A 26510-nucleotide genomic window follows, 5' to 3' on the forward strand; every position below is an offset into this window, starting at 1 on the left:
TGGGTTGGTTTACTACTAAAGTGCATCTATTTATTTACTTTTGTTTAGGCAACAATCTCTCTAAATACAGACCAGACTACAGCATCCTCATCCCTTCCCACTGCTTCTCAGCCTCAGGTTTTCCAGGCTGGGACGAGCAAACCTTTACATAGCAGTGGAATCAATGTAAACGCAGCTCCATTCCAATCCATGCAAACGGTAAGCAGTCAGTTCAGCTAACACTATGTGCCCAGTGTGTAGTAAACGATGCTAGATGTTCAGCAAAGAGGCTTCATTTAACTGAGCTCAGTCTGCATGTATTTTAACTGTAGGGTATTTTTTTTTGGTATCTGGGATTGAACTCAGGTCCTTCTGCTTGCAAGGCAGTGGCAGAACCACTGAGCTAAATCCCCAGCCCTCTGTAGTGTATATTTAATTGAACTTAAATGCCGAATGTCAACGATCTGAGAGATAATTTGAGCCTTACAAGTTTTGTGTACCTGCATCTTCTTATTTGGTAGTTTTACCCTTTTGATTTAACAAAGTGTAAACATACAAAAAAGTAGACTATTATCCATATGATTGTAATTTAAATTTGACAGTTGACATTTTGCCCTATTTGCTTAATCTTTTGTTTTACTGAAGTTTTGCAACATAAAATTCAGATGTTATGATTCACCTCGGTTCATCAACAAGTGTCTTTAAATTAGAGAATTTCTAGAAAATGATAATGAGAACAGCTTGGCGTGGTACCACAACACCTGAAACCCCAGCACCTGGGAGACTGAGGAAAGACTGCTGCAAATTCTAGGCCAGTCGGGGCTACATAGTGAGTTCAAGGTCAGCTTGAACTACAGAGTGAGACCCCATATCAAGAAGAAAATAACCAGTGGGATACAGCTAAGTCAGTGCTCAGAGGAGAGTTCAGAGTTAATTTCTTAAAATATTTGTTTCATTAAAATATTAATAAAAATGAGTTAAGGTAAATATTCAGCTCAGTTCATAGATTAAATTTCTGCAAGTGGTACTGCATCAGGAGTTTGCATCTTTTTTACTTTGAAGTGCACTGAATGTTTTTCTTGTTGTGTTTTTTACTGTGATATACCTATGTGTTAGAAACTTCTGTCATCTTCTTTAGTTACATTTGTGGGAAAGCCAGCATTGAGATCTGCCATGTTCAAAGCAGGGAGTAGAGGGATGAGCTAATCATTCACTTCATTCACTTGCAGGTATTCAATATGAATGCCCCAGTTCCTCCTGTTAATGAACCAGAAACTTTAAAACAGCAAAACCAGTACCAGTCCAGTTATAACCAGAGCTTTTCCAGTCAGCCTCACCAAGTGGAGCAGACAGAGCTCCAGCAAGAACAGCTCCAAACAGGTAGGAAAACCAGTGTCACCTTGTTGCCTGCGTGTTACAATGTCACCACAGGTCAGGCAGCAGTGTTTTAGAGTAGTAGATCGTAGAAACTTTTTCATTGCTAATTGTAGGTTAAATTAACATAACTGCCTTTTTGGAAGCCGTACTCTTTTTTTGGGGGGCGGGGTTGGTTACTGAGCTTTTATAATGTACCATATGTAATTTTGGAATTAAATTTGTTAAGCTTGTTATATTGTGATAAACTTTTAGTTGCTGATTGCTTAGAGCCTGCTAGCATCATAGCTAGCAATAAGTTAGTTATATGAAGTTTAGAAACAGTAAGGGCTTCCTTGCTTCTTACTGTACTAAATAATAGTAAAACTACATATGTCTCATTGGTGAATGTATAGTGTTTCATAGAGTAGGCTGAAACAGAATCCTTGGCAAATAAGTTCATAATTTAGGCATGTCCCATACCTGTCACCATAGTAGCGTGGGTAGACTTACATTTTATAAAACATGAAATACCATTTTTAGGTCTTTGGTTAATTCCTGGGACGTAATTGGAACCCCACAGCAAACTAACAAGACCTGTTGAAATCATAGGAGTTAATGCCCTAATTCTACTAGACTGGTTTTTAATATGTGGAATTTTTTTTTGTTTTGGTTCCGGGGATCGAATGCGGGTCCTTGCGCTTGCAGGGCAGGTGGCAGAACCACTGAGCTAAATCCCTAGCCCTGGAATTTTCTAATTGTTCAATTTCTTTTTTTTTTTTTTCATTAAGTTTATTGGTACATTTTAGGTATACAATACAGTTACATTCATCATTGGGATCTTATACCTGTACATGATGTATCTTGGTTCTTATTTTTTCCCCATTCCCCCGCCCTCCCTTCACCCCCTCCACCCTTGCCTATTTACAAAGACTTTGTTTCCATTTTTTCCTTTTCTCATATTTTTCAATTTCTTGATAGACCTGGCTTAACACTAGATTTTTCAGGAGGAAATTCATGCATATCACTGTAGTACCCAGTACCTCTGCTGAGTATGGAGATTGAATTAGCTATAATCTGATAGAAATTTAACAGTTATGCTATGCTTATCTTCTGAATAATAAAACTGGGGTTCTTTGACTACGTCATTGCCGTATATTTAAAAATTAGTTGTGGAACAAGTTACATTTGGAGCTGTTAGACAGTATGTTGATACACTTTGTGTATTTATGTATTTACTTTCGGGTTTTTGAGATAGGGTCTCACTGTATAGTTCAGGGTGGGCTTGAATTTCTGCCTCAGCCTTTCCAGGGCTGGGATTGTAGGTGTGCACCAACATGCCCAGTCAATATTTTTATGATTGATTGATTGAGACAGGGTCTTGCTATGTAGTTCCGCCTGGCCTTGAACTCACTGTGTATCCCAGGCTGGCCTTGAACTTGCAGCAATCCTCCTGCCTCAGCCTCCCTAGTGCTGGGATTGCAGCCGTGTGCCACCATGCCCAGCAATATTTTTATTTTGAATTGACAACTCTGTATATATATACTTATCATGCATGACTTGATGTTTTGAAATTTGTATACATTGTGGAATGGCTGAATTGAGCTGACAGTGTATTACTCCTGTATTTATCATTAGTTAAAAACAGGAACACAGTCTGGTCTTAGTAAATTAGAAGGAGTCAGCCACCATGTTGTATAGTAGATCTCTCAATTATTGCTGCCCTGCTTGCTGCTTTTTTTTAACGTCTGTGCTCAAATATCACTTTTCAGGTACCTCTCTTCACCCTTTCCAAATACAGCTGACTGTTTTTTTTTTTCCATACTGGGGATCAAACTCAGGACCTTGCGCTTGTGAGGCAGGCACAGTGCCACTGAGCTAAATCCCTGGCCCTTGGCTTGCTCTTTTGGTTGACTCATTCATTCTACTTAATTATCTCTCATTAGAGTAAAGTTATGTGTACAAGTCTGTGCTGGGAACTGACATATCCTGAGTGTCTAGGAACATCCCTGGCATGTTGTAGACATTCTGATATTTGTTGAACAAATCAATGTATCCTAATCATTCCAGCGATTTTAGTTTCAATTTGAGTTAGTATCTAATCAGGAATAATATGGAAAGGATCTCATAAGGATATTTGACTTTTCATGGACTATATGTTTAAACAATTAGGAATTCTGGTATTTCAAAATAAAGACCATGCCTTGTTTAAATTCTGGGGATGTAATCAAAGGCAGTCTGTAGAAACATTACACTATGAGTGGTGTAGTTGGTCAGTAAGTAGTTCAGAAGATCCATGACCCTTCTCTCCCTAGGCATTCTCTGGGGTTTGTTTTTTATTTTGAAAATAGCAATAGTTTTTTGAGGGTGTAAAGTAGGTCAGGTATAGATTTTTTTTTTTTGGTACTGGGGATCGAACTCAGGTCCTTGTGCTTGCGCAGAAGGTGGTGAAACCACTGAGCTAAATCCCCGGCAAAAGAAGCCGCAGGGCTGGGGATTTGGTCAGGAATAGATTTTTAAGAGTCACAACTTTTTCTGTTCCCCAAAATGGGGGACATTTGGGCAGGCTAGCACCCTCATCATTATTCCAGGGTAAGGGCCTTCCTTTCTTCTGTTATATTCCTCACCTTCCAGAGGTACTTAGAGCACCCTGATTTGGTTCCCCTGTGAATTATAACCATTGTAGTTAATACGAGAAATGCACTTTGGTATAAAGTTTTTGAAATTTTCTGTATTCCAAAACTCTTCTCATTTTAGAAGGGGGTGGGTATATCCAAGGTAACGTGAGCCTTCTATGTACCTTATTTTCAACTGGATGGAATGCCAGTGTATCATTTAACTGTCTTTTAAACTGGCCATACTTTGAAATGAAGCCAGGCATTAAGAGAGAGCTGTGAGTTGGAACACATCTGTTGAGTTAGCTCTGTAATTGATGGCATGTTCTGTCATGTAATTGTTTAGCTATGAGTCTGTGGTTTTGTGTGTTTCACTAGGTACCAAGGGAAATTTAAAACAAGAAACTACCGCTAAGTAGCTATATAATGAAAAGTAATTAAATGGCACAAAATGGTAATTGCACTGTTTTGACATACAAATCTTTTGACTTTTTGTCCCTTGTAATAAAAGGTAGATGCCTTTTAGATGTTAATGGTATACAGTCCTGGTCAAGGATAGTGGTGTGCTCCTGTAATCTAAGCACCCAGGAGGCTGAGACAGGAGGATCACTGCAAGTTTGAGGCCAGCCTGGGCTACAGAGTTAGTTTAAGGCCAGCCTGGACTACAGAGTGAGAGCCTGGACTACAGAGTGAGAACCTGGTCCCCCGCCCCCCATATATATATATGTGTATGTATATAGGTAGGTAGGTAGATACAGATACATATTCATTTCAAATCATTTGTTTGGGAAGATGGAATTGTGTCCCCTCCTGTGAAAGGTTTAGAATTATTGTGGAGAATTATCTATGGATAGGAGAAAAACAAGGACCTCATCAATATGTAATTTTCCTTATTGTTAGCATGCAAATTTATTTAAAGACAGAATTAAGCTTTGAGGAGACTGTAGGATACTCCTTAAACTACAAAGCATGTGGGAGAACAAGTAGTAATGAGCCTCATATATGTGCACATATGTACAACGTTTGTACTTTCTTCTTGTAGTGGTTGGCACTTACCATGGTTCCCAGGACCAGCCCCATCAAGTGACTGGTAACCACCAGCAGCCTCCTCAGCAGAACACTGGATTTCCACGTAGCAGTCAGCCTTATTATAATAGTCGTGGTGTATCCCGTGGAGGTTCTCGTGGTGCTAGAGGCTTGATGAATGGATACCGGGGCCCTGCCAATGGATTCAGAGGTAAAGAAATACATAAAAATGCAGGCTTTAATGGCTTTTTAGTGTTTGAAGTTCTTTTTTACTTTGTAAAATAGATAAAAAATATGTCATGATTTTGGGCAAGGATGTATTTCTCTGCATTAGTGTCTTTATGTAGAATTTAAACATTTTAGGGCCATGCGTCCTGGTGCATACCTGTAACCCCAGCACTAGGGAGGCTGAGGCAGGAGGATTGCCATGGGTTTGAGGACAGCCTGGGCTACATAGTGAGACCCTATCTCAAAAATAATTTTTTTAAGGTATATTTAGATATAATTATTTAAATGATAAAAATGGGCAATTTTATTTTGGTTTTTGTCATGTCATTGTCAGTCTTCTGAGAGGTAATTGCTTTTTGTGTATTATCAGAACTTACGGGATTTTTTTTTCTCCCTTTGTTGTCATCGTATGTATGTGTGTATTCATAAGTATAGATGGCAGCACTTACAGAAATTTATAAACAGATTGGATCAGGATAGGGAATTAGAAAGTATCACAACAATTAGCATGGCTTTTAATTTCTCTAATTCTTTCCTTTCTCATTAATAAGAAAGTAAATTCTTTGTGAAGAACAGAAAGTTACTATTTTTTTGTCCTAAATTTTAGGAGGATATGATGGCTACCGCCCTTCATTCTCTAACACTCCAAACAGTGGTTATACACAGTCTCAGTTCAGTGCTCCCCGGGACTACTCTGGCTATCAGCGGGTAGGTAAATGCAAGGTGGGGTCTCAGTAATGAAGTAATTTAGGGTTCAGTTGTATCCAAGCTGTTCTGTTACATAAAATGACGATTCTTGCTTTCCTGTGTAGTCATTATAGAGAATCAGGAAAGTTGTTAAAAACAATTATTTTGAAGAGCAGGTAAATTTATCTCATTAAATATTCTTGAGTATAATAGAAGTATAGTAACTATAAAATAACTTTTGGTAATGTCACACTGAAATGTCTAAAAGGAAAGGAATTTTGCCAGTGTTATGGGTAAGCATTTTATAAAAATTGCCCTTTTGAGCCGGGCATGGTGGCACATGCCTGTAGTCCCAGCACTTGGGAGGCTGAGGCAGGAGGATCACCGTGAGGTTGAGGGCAGCCTGGGCTACATAGTGAGTTTAGGACCAGCCTGAACTACAAAGGGAGACCCTGCCTCCAAAAAAAAAAAAAAATTGCCCTTTCTTTTTTACAGTACTAACTAGCTTGTCTTTTAGGATGGATATCAGCAGAATTTCAAGCGAGGCTCTGGGCAGAGTGGACCACGGGGAGCCCCACGAGGTAATATTTTGTGGTGGTGATCCTAGCTGGATCTGTTCTGGCCTTGCCTTGGAAGAGCTGTTCGTAGTCTGCATGTAGGTTACATGTTAGGAATACACTGATCTTTTCCAGACTTGTTGCTAGGGATTAAATGAAATGCTCTGTTTCTAAAACTTAATCTTGAATCCAAAGTTTTAATTTTTGAATGACTTTCCCTGTTACTATAAACTTGTCTTGAAAAACCAGAACATTTGTTCTTCCTTGGAAAAAGTGTTTTTCCAACTGGAAATTATTTTTCAGGTCCTAAAACCTGCTAAATGTTTTTAGGAAGTACTTACTGAAACATTTTTGTAAGACATTTTTGGAGTGAGATTGAACATTTATATAAATCTATTATTCCTCTTTGATTTTTGAAACATGCATATTATATTTTAGCACCAGTAACCCTTGAATGGCCAGACAAGCCATAGCTACATTTAGAGAACCATTTAGAAGTAGTAGAACTCATAGAAATTATACCTTTTGGACCACTCTTAAGTGATCTAAATATCAAATTATTTCTGACTTAAAACCCTCAAATTCTTTTTTACTGAACTACACTTAAAAATTATAAGTTTAAAGAATTTCCTTTTTGTTTTGTCTTTTATTATTGAAAAATGACTTGCTATTTGGTCATGAAATTAACCTATTTAACAATTAGAGCTAGCATTTCATATAATCTGAAGTTCTAAATGGTTCTCTGATTTGAAGGAGGCTAAAACAATGAATAAGTTTCCTCTAGTTATTGGCCATAACATGTATAAAATGTATATTGAGGAATTACAAAGTACTTTGATTTGAATGCTAGTAGCAATTGGCCAGCAAAAAGGTGCATTTTTTAAAAAAAGTAATGGATCATTTGGGAATTACTGACTTGACCAGAAGTGTCAAAGGTTATTTGCATGTGAATGTGGGTTATGTTCTTCTTTCCCACCTTGTAGCATATTCTATGAAAGTTGAGTTAACTGATAGCTAAAATCTGTTTTAATAGCATGTTACAAAGTTATTTTATCTGTTATGAGTCATAAAATTGAATGTTACGTAGTTTAGTTTTTAACAGTTTAGGTAATGAGGTCTGTTTTCATTCTGGTGCTTTTATTAATTTTGATAGTATGATGTTACTTACTACTGAAATGTAAGCTAGAGTGTACACTAGAATGTAAGCTCCGTGAGAGCAGGTACCTTGTCTGTCTTCACTGCTGTATCTATTCCCAACGCCTGATGACAGTGCCTGGCACATAGTAGGCACTCAATAAATACTTGTTGAATGAATGAATGAATGAGTACTGGTGGAATACTCCATTAGCTCTACTCTTCTTTTAGCTAGAGAACATGAGCAGATTTACGCATGACAACTTCCAGGAAGGGTGAAACTTGAACACTGAAGAACTGACCTCTTAAACCTAATAGTTTGGTTACAAGCTCTGCCCACATGCTTCTTGACTTCAGATGAAAATCTGCTTGAAGGCAAAACAAACAATATTTGAAAGAAAAATCAAATGCCATTTTTGTCTTCTAGGTCGTGGAGGGCCCCCAAGACCCAACAGAGGAATGCCGCAAATGAACACTCAGCAAGTGAATTAATCTGATTCACAGGATTATGTTTAATCGCCAAAAACACACTGGCCAGTGTACTATAATATGCTACCAGAAGAGTTATTATCTATTTGTTCTCCCTTTCAGGAAGTTTATTGTAAAGGGACTGTTTTCATCCCATAAAGACAGGACTACAATTGTCAGCTTTATATTACCTGGATATGGAAGGAAACTATTTTTACTCTGCATGTACTGTCCTAAGCGTCATCTTGAGCCTTGCACATGATATTCAGATTCCTCACCCTTGCTTAGGAGTAAAACATAATATACTTTTATGGGGTGATAATATCTCCATAGTTATTTGAAGTGGCTTGAACAAAAGCAAGTCTGACTCTTGAACATTGGATAAAATCTACAAGTCAGCCCTAGAGTTTTTCAGTGATATTTGACAAAACATATTTTCCTTGAGAGGAAGATGGAAGGAGTGGAGTGTGGTTTGCAAAACAACTGCATTTCACAGCTTTTCCGGTTAAATTGGAGCACTAAACGTTCAGAGGCGCACCAAATTATGCATGGGTCCTTAGTCACACATGGAAGGCTGGCTATCAGCTTTGACACAAGCACTGTTCATCTGGCCAAATGACTGTGATTAAAAACACATGTAAATTGCTTTTTAACAGCTGATAACTGTGTAAGACAAAGCCAAAATGCAAATTAGGCTTTGATTGGCACTTTTTGGAAAATATGCAACATAATGGGAAATAATCTGGATGGGCCGCTTCTGTACTTAATGTGAAGTATTTAGATACCTTTTGGACACTTAACAGTTTCTTTGAGACAATGACTTTTATAAGGATTGGTACCAAATATCATTCCTTATGACATGTACATTGTCATCACTAATCCTTGGATTTTGTTGTATTGTCACCTAAATTGGTACAGATATTGATGAAAGTCTCTAATGGATAATCATAACACTCTTGGTCACATGTTTTTCCTGCAGCTTAAGTTCTTTAAAAAGATATCAAATGCCTGCTGCTACCACCCTTTTAAATTGCTATCTTTTGAGAAGTACCAGTATCTGTTTTAGATTGATTTCCCTGCTTTAGGGAAATGAGTCAGTAGCTTCAGTTCTGATGGTATTAGCAAAACAAATAAAACGTGTATAAAAGTTGTATCTTGAAACACGTGTTCAACAGCTAGCAGCTTATGTGATTTCACCCCTGTGTGTTGTTAGTGTCACAAATTTCATGGTTGTCTCCAGCAGCTGTTTCCGTAGTATTTGCAGTTATCATTTGTCTAATTCAACCCTAATTGAATTCTGCTTTTCTCATGGAGGCATTTATGTTCAAAGTGGTGATTTCTTCCCGTAGATGCATAGGGAGAGTCTCAAGTTTGGAGATGGACGGTTTAGTAGTGACTTAGCCATATGTACTATGTTGGAATTTGTCCTAGCAGTTTGAGCACTAGTTCTGTGTGCCTATGAACTTAATGCTGCTTGTTGTCCCATTCCACTTTGACTTTATGGAGAATTAATCCCATCTATTAAGCAAAGGCTACTAAGTTAATGGTATTTTCTGTGCAGAAATTAAAATTTTACTTTTAGCCTTTAGCTAAGGAAATTGTCCGGTAGGTACTCAGCTACTTAAACAAAAATCAAAATTTTTCATCATTAGACAACTGGAGTTTTTGCTGGTTTTGTAACCTACTAAAATGGATAGGCTGTTGAACATTCCACATTTAAAAGTTTTGTAGGGTGGTGGGTAATGGGGAATCCTCAATGTTTATTTTAAAATAAATAAAATAAGTTCTTTTCTCATGTGTGGTTGTGGTACATCATATTGGAAGGGTTATCTGTTTACTTTTGCAAATGAATATTTCTTTTGCTAGCACCTCCCCTTGTGTGCTTTGATTTCATCTGCCTGGGATGTACCACAACCATATGTAAGCTGTACTTTAGAGGGATGAATAAAACATTCGTGGTTTGTTGGATAACCCCTAGATAATGTGTGCTTACAATCCAATATAAAATTGAGTTTATTACGTGTGTAAAAAATAATTTCATGACATTTAAAAATCAAACTTGAAGTAAATAAGTTTTTTTTTATACAGTGATCAGTATCAGTTCAGAGAGATGGGATGAGAAATACACCTTCTGGGTTTCAGACTTCTGTGCATTAGCACAGATGTGAATGTGTAAAGGTGTTTGTAGTTTTGGCCTGTGTTTTAAGAGTCATTTCTTTTAGAAATACTATAATTTTGTGGGGGACATTTTATCATACAATTTTTATGTCTCAATTCAGACCATATTTTTAAAGAAATACCTCATTATTAGAGAACTTTTGAAAAAGACCCATGTAGATCAGAATCTTGGTACTCGGTATTTTGTGTAATACTTGAATGGTTGTCTTAGGTGCAGAAAGCCTTTTGTTTGGTCAAATGTATATTCTAGTAGAGTTAAAAGGAAACGATGGTCCCACATGTGACTGTAGCCTCTTGGTGTAGCAAGACCACGTATAAAATACTTCAGTACATGCACAGTATCAGTCACCTCACATGGATAATGAAATTTTCTTTTTAAAAAATCTTCAGTAAAGGCAGAATATTAGTGGTTACCTTGGTCAGGGCAGTTATTATTTCTAGATCCTAATATTCCTGAAAATATGGAAGATTTTTTTTCTGATCATTGTATCTTGATATTAAAATGACTGTTCAATGTTTTTAATCAGTTAACTTCTACCACTTCTTTTGTCTCCTCATACATACACCTCTGTGTAGGAGACTTGCCACTTACAGGACACATGAGAATGTGTGCTTATTATCAGGTTAAGTGAGGTACTTAGTTGATAACCAGCTCATAAATGTAGGTCAGTGAGCTTCCTAAATGCTGTAGGAAATTGTTTTATTATATATATATATATATATATATATTTTTTTTTTTTTTTAGAGACGGGGTCTTACTGTACATAGTTCAGGTTGGCCTGAAATTCACAGCAATTCTCCTGCCTCAGCCTCCTGAGTGCTGAGACTACAGGCATGCTCCACCACACCTGATTTGTTCATTGTACTTTTTATTTTTTATTTTTATTTATTTTTTGTTTTTGGTATTGGGGATCAGACTCGTGACCTTGCACTTGTGTGGCAGGCACTGGAACCACTGAGCTAAATCCCCGGCCCTCATATTTTTAAAATGGTGTATCTAATTAGAAATGAGGTACAGATAAGCAGTGTATTCATATGCTTCATTTCAGCTTTAAGCACCAGAATCTGCATTCTACTTTAGTTCTTACTGACCACTTTTTAGTATTTACTTTGCTACCCTTTAAAAGGTCAGTATTGCCCTTGAGCTTGTCCTTTTTATGGAGCTAAGAGGGAAAGAGAACTCCAGGAAAATAAAAGTAAATTGTTAAGGTTCATTACTATACCTTTTCTTATTTTGAATTCTACAGAAATACTGGGAAAGACTAGTAAATATTTTAAATTATATTAGATTAAATTGGATGCAAACTTGATTGCTCATTGTCTTTGAAGCCTGCTCTGGTTGTATGTCATCCAGCAAAGCTCCAAGTGAAGAAGTGCTCCTTGTGAGAGAAGGAAAGACCTCACCCTGTCGGGTAGTCACCAAGGCTAGACGACTATGCTCTCAATCTGTAGCCCTTCTCATATCCTACTTTAACTAACTTTTCTGAAGCCTAATTCAGTTCTCCATGCAGCATCTTAGATCCTTGAATGTAGGCAGTGAAAGAGCAGCAGTTTGTCCCTGGTTTGCTGAACAGTTTTTAGTATATTTACTACTAGCTTTAAGTACTGTGTTTATATTAGGGAGACACTTAGCCACTGAACTAAGGCTTCATTCAGCAAATCTGGTTATCCTTGTCGGGTACCCTGCCATCCTCTGGGTGAGAAAGATACTGTGGTTCAAAGACACTAATGTAGTGAGTGGAGTAAATGGCATGGTCGATGACAGATGCAAGAGCATGACTAGTAAATGACCCACTCAGACTGATCAGGAGAGACTTCGTTGAAAGGAATCACTGAGCTAAGACTTGCAGGGTGAAGAGTATTCATCTAGACAAAAGGGGAAAGCGTATCCAAAGGCCCAGTCCCCAATGACTTGAGAATACTGTCTGACTCAAGTAGAAAGAGTTAAGGATTAGCAGGCTGGGGAAGGTGGTACATGAATGTAATCCCAGCTAAGTGGGAGGCTAGGAAGATCACACAATTTAGGCCAGTCTGGATAACTAAGATCCTGCCTCAAGTTTGAAAAAGGGGCTTGAGGATATATACCTCAATGATAAAGAATGCTTGCCTAGCATGCACAAGGCCAACGAAAAAGTAAGGATTATTTAGGCTAAAGAAACAGGTAAGGGCTACTACAGTCAGCTTTATAGTTATAAGCCATGCTAAATTTTGTCTCAACAGTAGAAACTATTGCAGGCTTTAAACTGTTATTCATGGTGGGTCACCTAATAAGTTTTCCATTTAAAAGACAGAGTGTTGAAAAAATGTATGGGTCAAGAGATGTAGGAGGTAAATTTTATCGAAGTAGCCTCCTCCCTTGTGAGAAATGACTGCAGCATGAAATTCAAGGTGTGGGGTGGTAGAAGTGGATGCATTCTACAGATTTCCTGTCTCACTGGCTACTGTTCATTGTCCTCTGATGGTTTCTGCAGGCCTTGAATACAATACTTCATCTCTACTCTCCACCAGGTGATTTCATTCAGTTCCATGATTTTTAATATAGTCAGTTTCAGTCACTCCTAAGTATTTGTAGTTCCCCAGAACTCCAAACTCCTACTAAACATCTTGATTTAAAGAGTGTCATATTCCAAATCGACCTCATTAACTTACCATTGCTGCTTTCTGTTCATCCAGATGCTCAGGTCTATTAATTTGGGTCCTTAAGTCCACACGGTTCTACTATAGAAGTCTCTTGAGTCATCTAGCACTCGTGACCGCTATCAGAATCAATCTGCAACAAGTAACTACAGTAGCTTATGACAGTTCTTGTTTCTACTCTCCCTCCTGTGGTCCAGTTTCTGTACAGAGCCAGAATGAACCTTTCAGTGCAGACCAGATCATGTAATTCCTCTTCCCCAAACTGCAGTGGTTTTCGTTAACTGGAATTAAACTGTAAATGTAGTCCACATTATCCAGTATTATCCGTGTTATTTTCCTATTGGTTTCTCATTTGCTCACCGTTCCCTGGTTATAAAGCTTTTTCCCACTGTGGAACCTCTGTACATTTTCAGCACAGGCAGGTTGTATCTTTAGCCCTAAAGTTGAGGTCTACTTCAGTGTCACCACCTTTGGAGGACTTCTTGGCCCACCTTTAAAAAGTGACTCTCAGGTCTCTTTTCTGGGTACTTTTTCCTTAATACTACTTAGAACTTTAAGCTTCAGAGAGTGGCATTTTTGTTGAATGAATTTAAACACGGTTATTGCAAAGATGGGTAGTGTTGCTGAGTACGTTAAAATTGAAAGTGTCTATTTGGGAAATGAGTTTAAACGGGTAAGACGAATTGAGTTCGATATCCAAGAAGGAGTCGAAGAAGCGACTGTACATATTTGAAGTTAAGAGCGCTGGCCCCAAACAGGGTGCTAATGTTTGGGTAACTCTTGTAGTCCGGAGCTGGAGTAGCTAAAAAAGTACAACCCCAAGACTGGTTTTCTGAAGACCCTGAACATGGCCAGATACAGGTGTTAGGGGAGCTTGCGAAGTATAGCGGGTCGTCGTGAGTAGAAAGTGCACAAAATTCCCGACAAGTTCACAAGATCAGTATTGCATGTTGGAGGGTCAAGCGAGATGAATAAAACTGGTCCGTTGGCCGAATTTTCTCATTAAAATGAGAAGTTAAATAAGGGGGTCGGTATAATGGTGCGCAAGTCTGTGGAGCCATCACCTCGAATAACGGCCAACGCAGAACCCTGGGGAAACCGTTTGTATGCCGCCCGGAACCTGTGGGGTCACCTGCCCATAGCTAGCACGGTGGTAGGCGGCTGGGGGTGCGGACAATTTGAGGCTCATCTTGCCCTGCGTAATGAGGATATCTTACTTTCGCTTTAACACGGCAAGCCGAAACACGTTGGAGGTGGCGACCTAGAGTGGTTCTGCCTCCCGGGTCTCTGACGTCATCACCCAGCGACAGCGCTCGCGAAGGTCCCCTGTCGCTCGGCACCGCAGACCCCTTAGTGGGTTCACGCGCGCGCTGTCCGCCTGCGCCTGAGCGGGCCTCGCGCGGCGGGGCGGGGTGAACGCGGGAGCCGGCGGCCAGGCGTTCGCTTTGGGCAGCCTGGTTCTCCTTCCTGTAGAGTTCTGAGGGCCCACGTGCTTCCGCTTAGCCGCTGGTCCGGATCCGCCTGCCGCCAGCCACAGGTATCCATTGCGGACGTGCCGGGGACGCGAGCTGAGGGTGGCCCCGTGTCCCTCCTGGGCCGGGAGTGGGGCTGGCCTGGGGACGAAGGCTCTGCCTCCGGGGCGCTGCCCTGCCTGCGCCCACTGCGTCCTCTCTGGGCAGAGCCTCCCCTTCCCTGAGAATCTGCCACTCTGGGAGGTGCTTCTTGAGGTCTTTCGGGTGTCAAGTAGCTCCGTCTCCACCTTCCAGGGACCTGTGGCTGGGAGGGTCGTGGAAATTGGATGGGTGACAGCGTTTGCTTTCCGCGGAGCTGGCCCAGGGTACCAGGTTACAGTGCTAGGCTTTGAACAGAGGCAATCTGATCCTAGATCCTCTAGCGCTTTTTTTTTCCTTTAGGTTGATGTATGTTTGCGATATGTGATAATTACATTCCTTTTAGGATATATGTATAATCTTGTTTTAGATACCTTTCCCTCCCCTTTCTCAAGAAAATATTTTTTTTTCTTTTTTGCAGTACTTGAACCCAGGGCCTGGGGCATGCTAGGCAATTCCTCTATCCCTGAGCTACATCCATGGCCTCTTCTTGGCACTCTTAAGTAATTCACTGTGCACATTCATTTATATTCTTTGTTCTGCAGTCACATTTAGAACTTTATTTAGTTTGACAGTGTACCTAATGGTGCCTAGCACTAGGTGCTGTGTTTAGATAGACGAATAAATAAGTGAATAAAAAATAAGCACCTTAAAAAAATAAGCGTTTTTCTTTTCTATTAAGTCTCAAATTGGGCCTTCCATAGCAACTCAGTCTGCGGTAATCTCAGGCCTTAATGAGACCTCTTACCATGGCTATTATTTTTACAACTAGTTTTATCTTTGTGGAGTTGTTCCTTGCCTCTTTCCTTTAATTTCTCCCTTAAAGGAGAATGAAAACTTAAAGTCAAGGGCCTTATCTAGTACTTCTGGGCTCCCACAGTAACTAGAACAAAAAGCAATCCCCAGTGATTATTGATTGATTTTTGCGGGGCAGATGTGTCTAGCAACATAGGCCCTATGAGCTGAGCTGGTTGGCAAACTGGAAAGAGCCCAGGCTTTGGAGTCAGGTATATGTGAGTGTGAATCCTGTGTCTTGTCACTTTTCTGCCATGGGATACTTTAGCTCTTTATATTACTTGTCCCTTACTTATAAATAGGGGCCATTGATTATGATTGTTTTATAGAAAAGTATGCTTGGGAAGTTGTTTTTTTTTTTTTTTAACCAGGGATTGAACTCAAGGGTCCTTGCGCTTGCACAGCAGGTGACCAAATCACTGAGCTAAATGCCGGGCCCAATGCTTGGGAAGTTAAACAGGACAGTTAAGGCATAGTTGGAGTTCAGTTGGGTTTATGTTAAGAATGCATGACACACTGGGGTTTCTGAGTAGCATAGCATGCCACATTGTGCTAATTAATAATTGATAATTCTGAATTTAGGGGTGTATTTATTATGGCTGTGGTGCAGTATTTTATCATACGTAAAATAACTTCTTTTGGTGGGAGTGCTTGCACATGCTAGGCAAGTGCTGTGTCACTGAGCTACACTGCAGCTCATCTAACAATGCTTGAACTTTGTACAAAGGCTTCAGTAGTTTTTGCTCACTTGAGAAAACATATTTCAACATAAGAACATTTGTTGATTTCTTTTCCTGACTTAGTAAAGCATGAATTAAAAACCAAAGGAACACAATAAAAGTCATACCACTCAAAAATAACTTTATTACTTGGTCTTTTCTTCCAATCTTTTAAAAAAATCTCTTATGTATATGCATTTAAAATGGTATCATACTTTATCCTGCCATGATACTCTATATAAGCACTAATATCCATGTCTTTATTTTTTTTTTTGAGGGAGCCAAAATCTGTGTTTAATGCTTTTTATTTTGGTACTGGGGATTAAACTCAGGACCTTGTGCTTATAAGGCAGGTGGTGGCACCACTGAGCTGAATCTCCAGCCCTGTGTTTCATGTTTTGTTTTTTTTTTTAATTAACTTTATTGGTACATTTAGGTATACAATATAATGACATTCATCATTGGGAATGTGCACCTTTACATAATCTCTCCTGGTTCTTATTTTTTCCCCATTCCCTTGCCCTCCCTTCAACCCCTCCATCCCTCCCCATTTACAGAGATGTGTGTAATGTTTTAACAAGCTTTTCAAATGATTATTTTTTTAAAGCAGCAGTATTTTTTTATTTTTTGAAAAAATAAAATTTCATAACAAAAGAGAATAACAATAATTAATACATTGTGTATTGTTATCTTCAAAGTAGTTACTCAGAGTACAAGACATAAATAGAAAAGATTCTTACATAAAAAGCAGATAATAGAACTTTCTTTTCAGTGAACTAAGATAAACTAGTATAAATGAAACAAATTAGCATATATTAGATGTTTTTGAAACAACAGAATATGTAATTTGGGGAAGTATTTGAACTTCTATTTCCTATTAATGTCTTCTATTTTGCTCCATATTTGTGTGTGTGTGTGTGTGTGTGTGTGTGTGTGTATAAGAAAAACCATGCAATGTTACATTATGTTTTTAAGTTATATCCACGTACTCATGAAAGCTTCAGGTTTATCTTTACGACAGTGTAGTACTCCACTGTGTGTAAATACCACAGTTTCCATATTCATACATCTGTTAATGGACATATACACTGTTTCCAAGATCTAGCTATTATAAATTGTGAGGCTGTAAACATGGGTGTGCATATATCCCTTTAATGTATCTTTTGGGAAGATACCTAGGTGAAGGATAGCTGGTTCAAATGGAATCTCTGTTTTTAGTTTTCTGAGGAATCACCACACTGATTTCCATAGTGATTGTACTCATTTACATTCCCACCAACAATATAGAAAAGTTCCTTTTTCCCCATATCCTCACCAGCATTTGTTATTAGTAGGTATTTTTTATGATAGCCATTCTTTCTTGGGTAAGGTGGTATCTCATTGTAGTTTTAATTTGCATTTCTCTGATTCTGATGCATGCTAAATCTTCAGAACCAGTGGCCCAAAGTCATAATTTTTGTAGGATTACAAAATGGTGACTATATAATATCATTATTTGTCTTCTGCATTTGTTAAATTGAATTCCTGTTTCAAAGTAACAAGACTCCATGGATCACCAGTACTGGTAAATAAGGTTCCTTTTAGTGAGAAATGGGATTGTATTGAGAGCTCACAGTCTGTGATGCAAGTGTATTCACTGTTTCCAGGTCTCTTTAGTGGAGAGAGCTTAGAAATACTGTGCTTTCTATAAAATGTGGTGGGCCATTCACCGTGTATAATCCTTCTGATCCTTGGACTGTCAAGAGTGGCGTGAACAGCACCATCTTGTCCCAGAAAAAGAAACCCATGCGTGGGGTGAAAGTTCAACAAGGACTAAACCTGGCCCCTACCTATCCATATCTATCTATCTTTCTCTCTCTCTCTCTCTTTCTCTTTCTTTCTTTCCTTCCTTTCATTTTGGTGCCGGGGATCAAACTCGGGACCTTGCACTTGCGAGGAAGGCGGTGGAACCTCTGAGCTAATCCCTGGCCCAAAATTTTTTTTTTTTTTGGTACTGGGGATCGAACTTGGGTCTTTGTGCTTGCATAGCAGGCGGGGAAACCATTGAGCTAAATCCCTGGCCCTCCATATCTTTAGATAGTCTTTACCTTCTAATCCTGAGTTTTCTGATTTTAAAATTGAGGCTGACGTCTTCCCAATGGTGCTGGTTGAGGGTTGAATAAGATGTTACTTAAAGTATGCCCAGCATAACCCCTTCCCTCAGAAGAGGCAGCCCGCTAGTGCTCCTTACTCAGAATCTGGTGTTTTGTCCATTTGACATTTTTTTTTTGGTTCCAGGGATTGAACTCAGGACCTTGGGCTTATCAGGCAGGCGTGGTGCCACTGAGCTAAATCCCTGGCCCTCCAGTTGTACTTCCTTTCTTTCTCTTTTAGTGATAGTCTGTCACCATGCTTCGGAAGAAGGTGGATAACCGAATCCGGATTCTCATTGAGAATGGGGTAGCTGAGCGGCAAAGGTCTCTTTTTGTTGTGGTTGGGGATCGAGGAAAAGATCAGGTAAGGCCTGGGAAATGCTTCCTGAGTTACTTTGTCTTCTGTCCTGGAGAGTCAACCTGTTATAGACCCTGCACATTATGGTGTTAGGCTCATTTGGCTGGTAAGATGCCTAGTGAGAACCTTTTGTCATTTCCTAGAAGTGGTAAATTCTCTGGATTTAGATTCATTAGCAGACAAGCCAATACCTTTTGAACCCTAGGGGTGGTAGATTGACCATAAGGTTAAATGTACGTGATCTAGCATCGAGTCCCCATCTGGCATGTGACCATTGGTGCCTTCCTTCTCTAGCCATCAGTTTAATTTCTACGTTTGTCAGATGAGGTCTTGGGTCTGGTCTCTTGGCCCTGAGGTCCTGTGCCTTTTTTCTTTGGCAGGTGGTAATACTCCATCACATGCTGTCCAAAGCAACTGTGAAGGCGCGACCTTCTGTGCTGTGGTGTTACAAGAAAGAGCTGGGGTTTAGCAGGTAAGCTTGGCCCTTGGGTATCCCATCCTGCTTCAGTTCTCGCTTTGTTAGTTAAATGACAACAAACAATTCCTTGACATAGTTTTTCAGGGAGTGATGATGTCATTTCTGAGGACGTTTTAAAGTGGAAGAAAATGAAACTGACTGCTGTCCTTTCTTTAGTCTTGACAGTAAGCATTAAATATTTACTTACTCCCTATGAGTTGGAGGCCAGTCTGAGCTTTCTACTGAGTTCCAGGACAGCCTGGAATACATAGCAAGACTTTTGTCTCAAAGTAAATAAAAAACCAGAGGAAACAGTGGAGATTACCTTACCCAGCTGCCTTGGTTCATAGAAGTAAAGGCCTATGGGGGAAGGGCCTTGGTTCTAGCTATTAAGTTAGAAGACTGGCAAAATTCTCCCCATCCTAGAGCTCTCCTGTTTTCTGTTTCTGAAAAAAGTAGCAATTGGATGTTCAGGGCTTATAAAACCAAAAATAGTTCTGGGATTTCTGAGCGCTACCTCCCTTTCATTTCAGTCTTTGTGTCCTATATCGTAGTTGTCTTAGATAAATGCTGTCCTTAAGGACATGGTCCCATACTCTGGAAAAGGAAGTGGATGAGGCCATGTAGGAAGCATGAATTCAGCACCCTGTCAGCATTCTGTCTTTCCCATGTCCTCTGGGGAGCAGCAGCACAGTGTAGTTGAAGCACTGACTGAGAAGGTAACTCAGGCTTCTAGGTTTGTTTACAAGCTCTGGCTTTGGTCAAATATGAGGCTTAGCGCCTCCCACTAACCATGTTTTAAAGTGAAGTGTCTCTTCAGGGTCACAGAGCAAAGTGAGAATTATTCACACACAGAGTTACCCCTGTCTCACTCTAAAACCCATCTTCATAACCACTGTAGCCTAACACCTCTCCACTTTCCTTCCCCTCTAAAGTGGGGAGCCAGCCGCCTGCTTTCCAAGTTCCCTAGCTGCTCTTCAGGTCTGAGGGGATGATCAGTGAGCCTCTCTAGTTAACTGGCTCTCATTGCATGGGGGTGATTGCAGTCACCGAAAGAAGAGAATGCGACAGCTGCAGAAGAAAATAAAGAATGGGACCTTGAACATAAAGCAAGATGACCCCTTTGAACTCTTCGTAGCAGCCACAAACATTCGCTACTGCTACTACAACGAGACCCACAAGATCCTGGGCAATACCTTCGGCATGTGTGTGCTCCAGGTGGGTGACTTCCTCCAGCCTGTGCTTTAAGGAGTGTTTGGGCTCCCTGCTTCTCCACCACGAGTGGTTTGCGGGAAGGAGGAAAGATACACAGAACTCCCTGCCCCTAATTATTATTAGGGAAGACTTGGTCACTTTGCAAAGGAAACTGGATTACTTGACTAAATAAAAGAATTTTCTGCTTACGTTAATACTTGTCTAGAAATACAGCACATAAAGGGATGCACCAGCAAAGCTGCTCTAAGCAGTTAAAGCTGGGACAACAAGCACTGGGAATCCTGGAACCCAGGTTCTTACTGACAGAAGACTTTCCTCTGGTCCCTGAGCAGGGTGACTTGTTTAATCAGCAGGTTATGGAGCAGTGTATCCACTGTGTCCCCTCCAGAGTGCTGGAGTAGCAAAACCCCATGAGCCTCCACTTTTTCTAGCCCTTAGAAACTCTTTACTTCCTCCTCAGAGAAGTCCTTGGTGAATTTCACCATTGCTGTGTATTCTCTTGCCAGGAAAACTACTAAAGTTTTTCTTTGTTTACATCAGTTCTGGTGGTCCTTGATTTTTTTGATATATATGACACACCTCACCCCCAAAAGAAAAAAAAGCCAACAGTTTATGCACAGATTTACACATTTCTAAATATATTTATTATATTAACATACTATGACCATGATTATGTAACTTATAAAACATCTCACAAAATACAAATGAAGAAATAGAGGAAGTCAAGATAGAAGCTCTCACTTTTTCTTTCTGCATTCCAGTGGGTTCTCTCATACTCAGCTGACTTGCATCCCATCTTGGAGACCAGAGAAGAGAATATTTTGCTTATTCTCCATCTTTGGGGGGGACCCTTGGCTTGGTCACTCTTTGGCGGAGTGTGTTCTGTCCATAGCTGTCACCAGCTGCTAGGAACCGTGGCTCCTTATAGCAGTGCTCCCCCTTGTGGCGCAGTTGGGTCTTCTCAGGTTCCACCTAAGAAAAGGAGTTGCTTCTGAAATCCAAGTGTGATTTAATAATAAAATCCAAATAGGATTTTATTGGGGAGTATCAGAAACATTTTTAACATATAAAGCCAGGTCTACCTACACGTTAAGGGCTGGGCTTTCTTCTGTGGCACCCCTAAGAAAGGGGCAGAGAGAGAAGATTGTGCGTGTCTGTCTGCGCACGCTTGCATTTCCTGGTAAGTCCGGTCAGGGGTGTGGTTTTGGGTTTGTGCTTTAAGGCCTAAGGCCTTCTCTTGCTCTCCCCCTACCACCTTTTTTTTTTCCCAGTATCGGGGATCGAACTCAGTGCCTTGTGCCTGCGAGGCAGGTGCGGTGCCACTGAGCCAAATCCCTGTCCCTCTTTCTCCCTTTTTATTTTTGGTTTTGAGAGAGTCTCACTCTGTAGCCTAGACTGGCCTCAAATTTGTGATCCTTCTACATCAGCCTCCCTTTTGGGCTGGGATTACAGGTGTGCACTATACACCACCGTACTCATGTGAGGCCTTTTCTTTACCATCTCAGCTGGCATTTGGTTAAGAGTCCCTGGCAGTGCTATTTGCGTTATGGCATGATGAGCCCTTTCTAAGGTCTTCTTCTTACAGGATTTTGAAGCCTTAACTCCTAACTTGCTGGCCAGGACTGTGGAAACAGTAGAAGGTGGTGGGCTGGTGGTTATCCTTCTACGGACCATGAACTCACTCAAGCAGTTGTACACGATGAGCATGGTAAGTTTTTTTTTCTTTTAACTTTTTTTTTGGGGGGGGGCGGGGGGGACCGGGGATCGAACTCGGGTCCTTGCGCTTGCGCAGCCCGCGGCGAAACCACTGAGCTAAATCCCTGGCCCTCTTTTAACTTTTGTGGGGTTCAGATCAGTCTGTTTTTGCTAAAGTACACTCTCTTGGAAGGTTTCCTGTTGCGTAGGTAGCTCCAGTAGTGGTCAGTACAGCCTCTGGCCTGGGAGCTCTTTGCAGCTGATGAAAGGTTACTGTAGATAAATCAGGCTCTGAGTGTGCCTAGCAATCTGAATTTCACTTGTGTTTTCAAGCATTTGTAAATCTGACAGTGGTGACATTCAGCTGTGATGCAGCTTTTGTGTAATTGAATTTTTTGGAATGGTTGCAAGGGGCAGGGCCTCAATTTGTGTTTTGCTGAAGAAGGACCATGTGCAGACTTGTTCACCTGCCCTCATCCTGGTGAACAGTGAAGGGATATTTGCCACTTCTCTCCCAATTTGGCAAGAGTTTTGGCTATGGTAGTTTATGGAGAGGTAGTTTCCTCCTCAAACCAAAGCCACTTTGGCCGAAGCCATGCTTAGGAGTGGAGGTGAGTCTCACCTGATGCAGAGCTGGGCTCCTGACTCTGTTCGGAGAAGCAGCCTGTAAGTCTTATCTGCGGCCCAGCGATTTAGCAGTGGTATTAGGGTTGGCCACGGGGTATATTAAGCTGTGTGTCTCTGGTCAGACGGACCTTCCTCAAACCTTGGGGTGCTTCCTGTAACCACCACTCCTGCCATCATTTACCACTTCAGTCCACCTGGCCTCTTCAAATGTGCCTGGCCCACTCTCTTCCTGGGGCCTTCACACTTGCTATTCCCTCTGGAATGTCTTCTTTTGCATATCAACATGACTTGCTTTCAAGTCTCTGCCCCGCCATCCCTTCATCAATGTGGTCTTCTTTACACTTTATGTACAGCAGGTGGCTCCACCTGTCGCTCCTTCACCTTCTTTATTTTTCTTCAAAGTATTTGACAGTGACTAAAAGTTATACATCTGTCTCTTCTTGAATTGTCTCAAAACTTCATAGGAACAGGGACTTTATTTTTCTTGAAGGTGTATTCCTAAATCCGAGAAAAAGTGGCTGGCATTTCGTAAACACTTATTGATAATATTGCAAATAAGTGAATGACTTTGTGCCCACATCAGTGTGTGTTCTTCCTCCCTCTCTTACATGGCTGCTTGCTTATCATTCTGATCTGTTTCTGGGAGACCTTATTTGCTATCACTGCGCTGTATGTTTCCTTTGTAGCATTTGCCAAAATTTGCATTTATTTACTCATTTGTCTTTTTCTAACCATGAGACTGTATATAAGCTCCATGAGATCAGAAGTTGTGCTTTGTTCACCAGTGGATATCCAGTGTCTTCCTTTCTCATCCCTGGGACACAGTACCTGACATCCATAACTTAAAAGAGAAGGAGGAATTAGGGCCGGGGATTTAGCTCAGTGGTTCTGTTGCCTTCCTCGCAAGCGCAAGGTCCTGAGTTCGATCCCTGGTACCAGAAAAAAAAAGAGAAGGAGGAGTTTATTTGGGCTCATGTTTTTAGTCCATGTTTAGCCGACTCCAAGGCAGGAAGGCATGGTGGAAGGGTCTGGCAGAGCAAAGCTGCCCAAGTCGTGGTGGCCAGGAAGCAGTGAAGGGAGGGGCTAGGGAAGGAGATAGACCTTTTCAGGGCCTATCCTGAGATCTACCTCTTCTAACCAGGCCCCATTACCTGATGGCACATTCAGGTACTGGGGATTGAACTCAGGACCTTGTGCTTATGAGGCAGGTGCGGCGCCACTGAGCTGCATCTCCAGCCCATGGTGGGCATTCCATCCCCGGCCCCCATGCTGGGCATTCTTGATCCAAAGGATAACAGCCATTATGTGTGGCACACTAGTTAGCACATATAGTCCACTGAGTTAAGATGCTGGATAAAATGTGGAAAATGTCAAAGATGCAGTAAGGGGAAGTTTATTGGGGTAAGAAATACTACATCTGCTGTCTGATCCTAGTTTCAGAAAAGAGCATATGGCCAGTTCAGCACTGCAGGTAGGAATGGATTTTGTTTCCTGCAGGACTGCTGTTGGCTCCTTCGACAGAGTTCTGTGTTTGGATCTTGGGCCTCAGCACTGTTTGGATGTCCTTATTAATGGATACTGTCTTGTTTTCTTAGGACGTGCATTCCAGATACAGGACCGAGGCCCATCAGGACGTGGTGGGAAGATTTAATGAGAGGTACATCTATAGGCTATTTCTCAATCCCTTGCTGTTGTTGGGGAGCCATAATGGGATATTTTTATCTCGGACCCAGATGAAACATTTGCCTTTGTAGCAGGGGAGGTAGAATAGGCCCCCGAAAGGGTGAGGCTCTTGATGACAGCTGCAGCTGTGAGACTCACTGGACACATTGAGAGGGCCCGAAGTTGGGGCCAGGACAAGTGGATTGTTGTGCTACTGCCCCAGGGGCCTCAGCCAAGTCCCTGTCCTTGGATGGCTTATATTTTATTCATCAAGGGCTGGATTCTTGGGATTACTGTTTCCTCAAAGGTATTTCACAGAATATTACTAGAGAGGCCTTATGACAAGAGGGCTTTTAGGCCAGATATGTCTGGGAAATGTCAACACTTTTTCCTTTGTGAAAAGTACAGTAGCCTGTTGTTGCTGAAAAGTTTTCAGCAGCTGATATCTATCCCTAAGTTTATTTTACTGCAGAGCCCTTTTTTAGGGACCACCAGTTAGCAGCTTGTGAAACACCTATGAGAATTTGGGCCTACATCAGGGGTTCTCAGGATGAATCAGGTGCTTTTGCTCTTGGGATATTTGGTGACATTGGGAGATTTTTTGGTGTGTGATTTTAGAGGTAGTTGGGGAGGGAGCTACTGGCATTGGGTGCGTGGAAGACAGGGATGCTGCTAAAGAGAATTATCTGGCCCAAAATTTCAGTGGTGCTGAGGTTTAGAAATCCAGCCTTGGAGAATTCAGTGGCCTTTCTGATTTTAACAACACTTTTGACTCAGTGGAGTGGGGAGGGCAGGAGCAGCAGCTGTGTGCTGACTAGAACCAAAGCCTGTGAAAGTAGCAGGCAAGGCCTTTCCCTATGTAGCATGGGGGATGTTTGAATTGCACAGCCAATTCATGTTTACCTGTATGCAAGAACTTTGGCTGTATTCCCTTGGGGAACTTTTCTTCCCTTGTTCCTCTTGTTTTTTCCTTTTTGTGACAGAGGTAAACTCATTAATGTCTGTGCTTGGCTCCCTATGTGACTGGTAATCATATGTGGCTTGGTTTTGCAGTCGAGCCTCTTAATACTAAAGAGCCCTGGAGGATATGGAAAGGGCCTTCTAGCTAAGAGCAGTAGCAGTGGTGCACAACAGGGCTCTTAGGCGGGTTCTTGGGTTTTCCTGATGGCTGTGTAAAGTATGTTCAAGTGGCTCGGAGAGGAGGCTGAGTCATCTCACTGCCCTCCAGCTGGTTCTGGCTTGTTCCAGCTTTCTTAGAAATATGTGGGGCTGAATGAAAAGACCCTCTAGACACTGCCTGCCCTCTGTGCCAACTCACTTCCAAGTTTGTGCCCCTCAGGTTTATCCTCTCTCTGGCATCTTGTAAGAAGTGTCTCGTCATCGACGACCAGCTCAATATCCTGCCCATCTCCTCCCACATGGCCAGCCTCGAGACCCTCCCGCCACAGGCTCCAGTGAGTGTGGGGCCAAGACCAAGGCCAGGGATCTGGGGGCAGGCTGGGACTTCTCTGGGGACCTCCTGTGACCACGGCAAACCTCTTCCCTGTGGTAGGATGAGAATCTCAGCCCTTCTGCTCTGGAGCTGCAGAACTTGAAAGAGAGCCTGCAGGACACCCAGCCTGTGGGTGTGTTGGTGGATTGCTGCAAGACCCTAGACCAGGTGAGTGTGGGTGCAGCTTGTTGCCAACCTGGGTAAGGGTCAGGGACAACACAGAGATGAGACAGCACGCAGAAAGCAACGGCATCAAAACCAGGGGACATTAAGGCCAGAAGTGTCGTGTGTGCGTGCGTGTGCGTGTGCGTGTGTGTGTGTGTGTGTGTGTGTTCCGGGTGGCAAGGGGAGCCAGTTCAGGGAGCGAGTTCGGGGAGATGGGTGGATTATATTTAGAGAGGAAGTGCCTTCCTGGGTTTTCCATGCAAGGGTGATCCACCACTTTCTCACTTTGTGACATTATGACCACATGCACATGTTTGCTTACGGCTGGCTTATTTAAGCTGAGAGGAGAGCTTGCAACCCCCTTTCAGTGGGAGCCTGCTGAGGGCCCATCTGGGCTTTGGATGTGAATGGCAGGCTGGGCGGAAGGTGCTAAGCTGCATTTCTGTGCTTGCCAAGGCACCAGTGGTGGTAAACCTGGCCTCTGTAGTGGTTCCTGGACTGTGGTGGGTGTGGACCTGGTGCTGCCGGGGTGTTCAGGATTCTGGTGAAGCCTGAGCCACATGAATGCCACAGACCTCAGCATGGGGCTTTGCCCTCCTGCTGGAAAACAGCCACGGTGACACTTTCCACACAGTGGAGTCCCACCAGGCTGCTTCCCTTTGCACTCTGGAAATGTAATCACCAGCTATAGAGCTGCTGGCATAGGCAGCTTTGAACCACT

The 26510-nt window shown here is 41.6% G+C and overlaps 2 protein-coding genes across 25 annotated transcripts in view; both read left to right on the forward strand.

The window, feature by feature from the left end:
• The window catches only part of Caprin1 (cell cycle associated protein 1), a 38968-nt gene extending 29126 nt beyond the window's left edge, over positions 1-9842 (forward strand). For both annotated transcript variants that reach the window (XM_004852063.4, XM_087205593.1), the window contains 6 exons: positions 49-198; positions 1209-1359; positions 4990-5184; positions 5809-5909; positions 6406-6469; positions 8007-9842. In XM_004852063.4, the coding sequence (XP_004852120.1) occupies positions 49-198; positions 1209-1359; positions 4990-5184; positions 5809-5909; positions 6406-6469; positions 8007-8071 (726 nt within the window). In that variant the 3' untranslated portion in view covers positions 8072-9842. The remainder of the gene's footprint in view (positions 1-48; positions 199-1208; positions 1360-4989; positions 5185-5808; positions 5910-6405; positions 6470-8006) is intronic.
• Positions 9843-10743: 901 nt separating this feature from the next.
• Nat10 (N-acetyltransferase 10) overlaps positions 10744-26510 on the forward strand; it is a 65377-nt gene continuing 49610 nt past the window's right edge. For 22 of the 23 annotated variants that reach the window (XM_087205571.1, XM_087205574.1, XM_087205579.1 and 19 more), the window contains exons 1-8: positions 10744-14399; positions 18360-18482; positions 18857-18948; positions 19980-20151; positions 21734-21856; positions 24066-24127; positions 25472-25586; positions 25685-25792. In XM_087205571.1, the coding sequence (XP_087061697.1) occupies positions 18375-18482; positions 18857-18948; positions 19980-20151; positions 21734-21856; positions 24066-24127; positions 25472-25586; positions 25685-25792 (780 nt within the window). In that variant the 5' untranslated portion in view covers positions 10744-14399; positions 18360-18374. Of the gene's footprint in view, positions 14578-18359; positions 18483-18856; positions 18949-19979; positions 20152-21733; positions 21857-24065; positions 24128-25471; positions 25587-25684; positions 25793-26510 lie in introns of all 23 variants that reach the window. The other variant, XM_021264376.2, reaches the window with a different exon arrangement.

Source organism: Heterocephalus glaber, unplaced genomic scaffold (genome assembly GCF_053883595.1).
Source record: "Heterocephalus glaber isolate CG9 unplaced genomic scaffold, H.glaber_assembly_v1.0 deba00000594, whole genome shotgun sequence".
NCBI lineage: Eukaryota > Metazoa > Chordata > Mammalia > Rodentia > Bathyergidae > Heterocephalus > Heterocephalus glaber.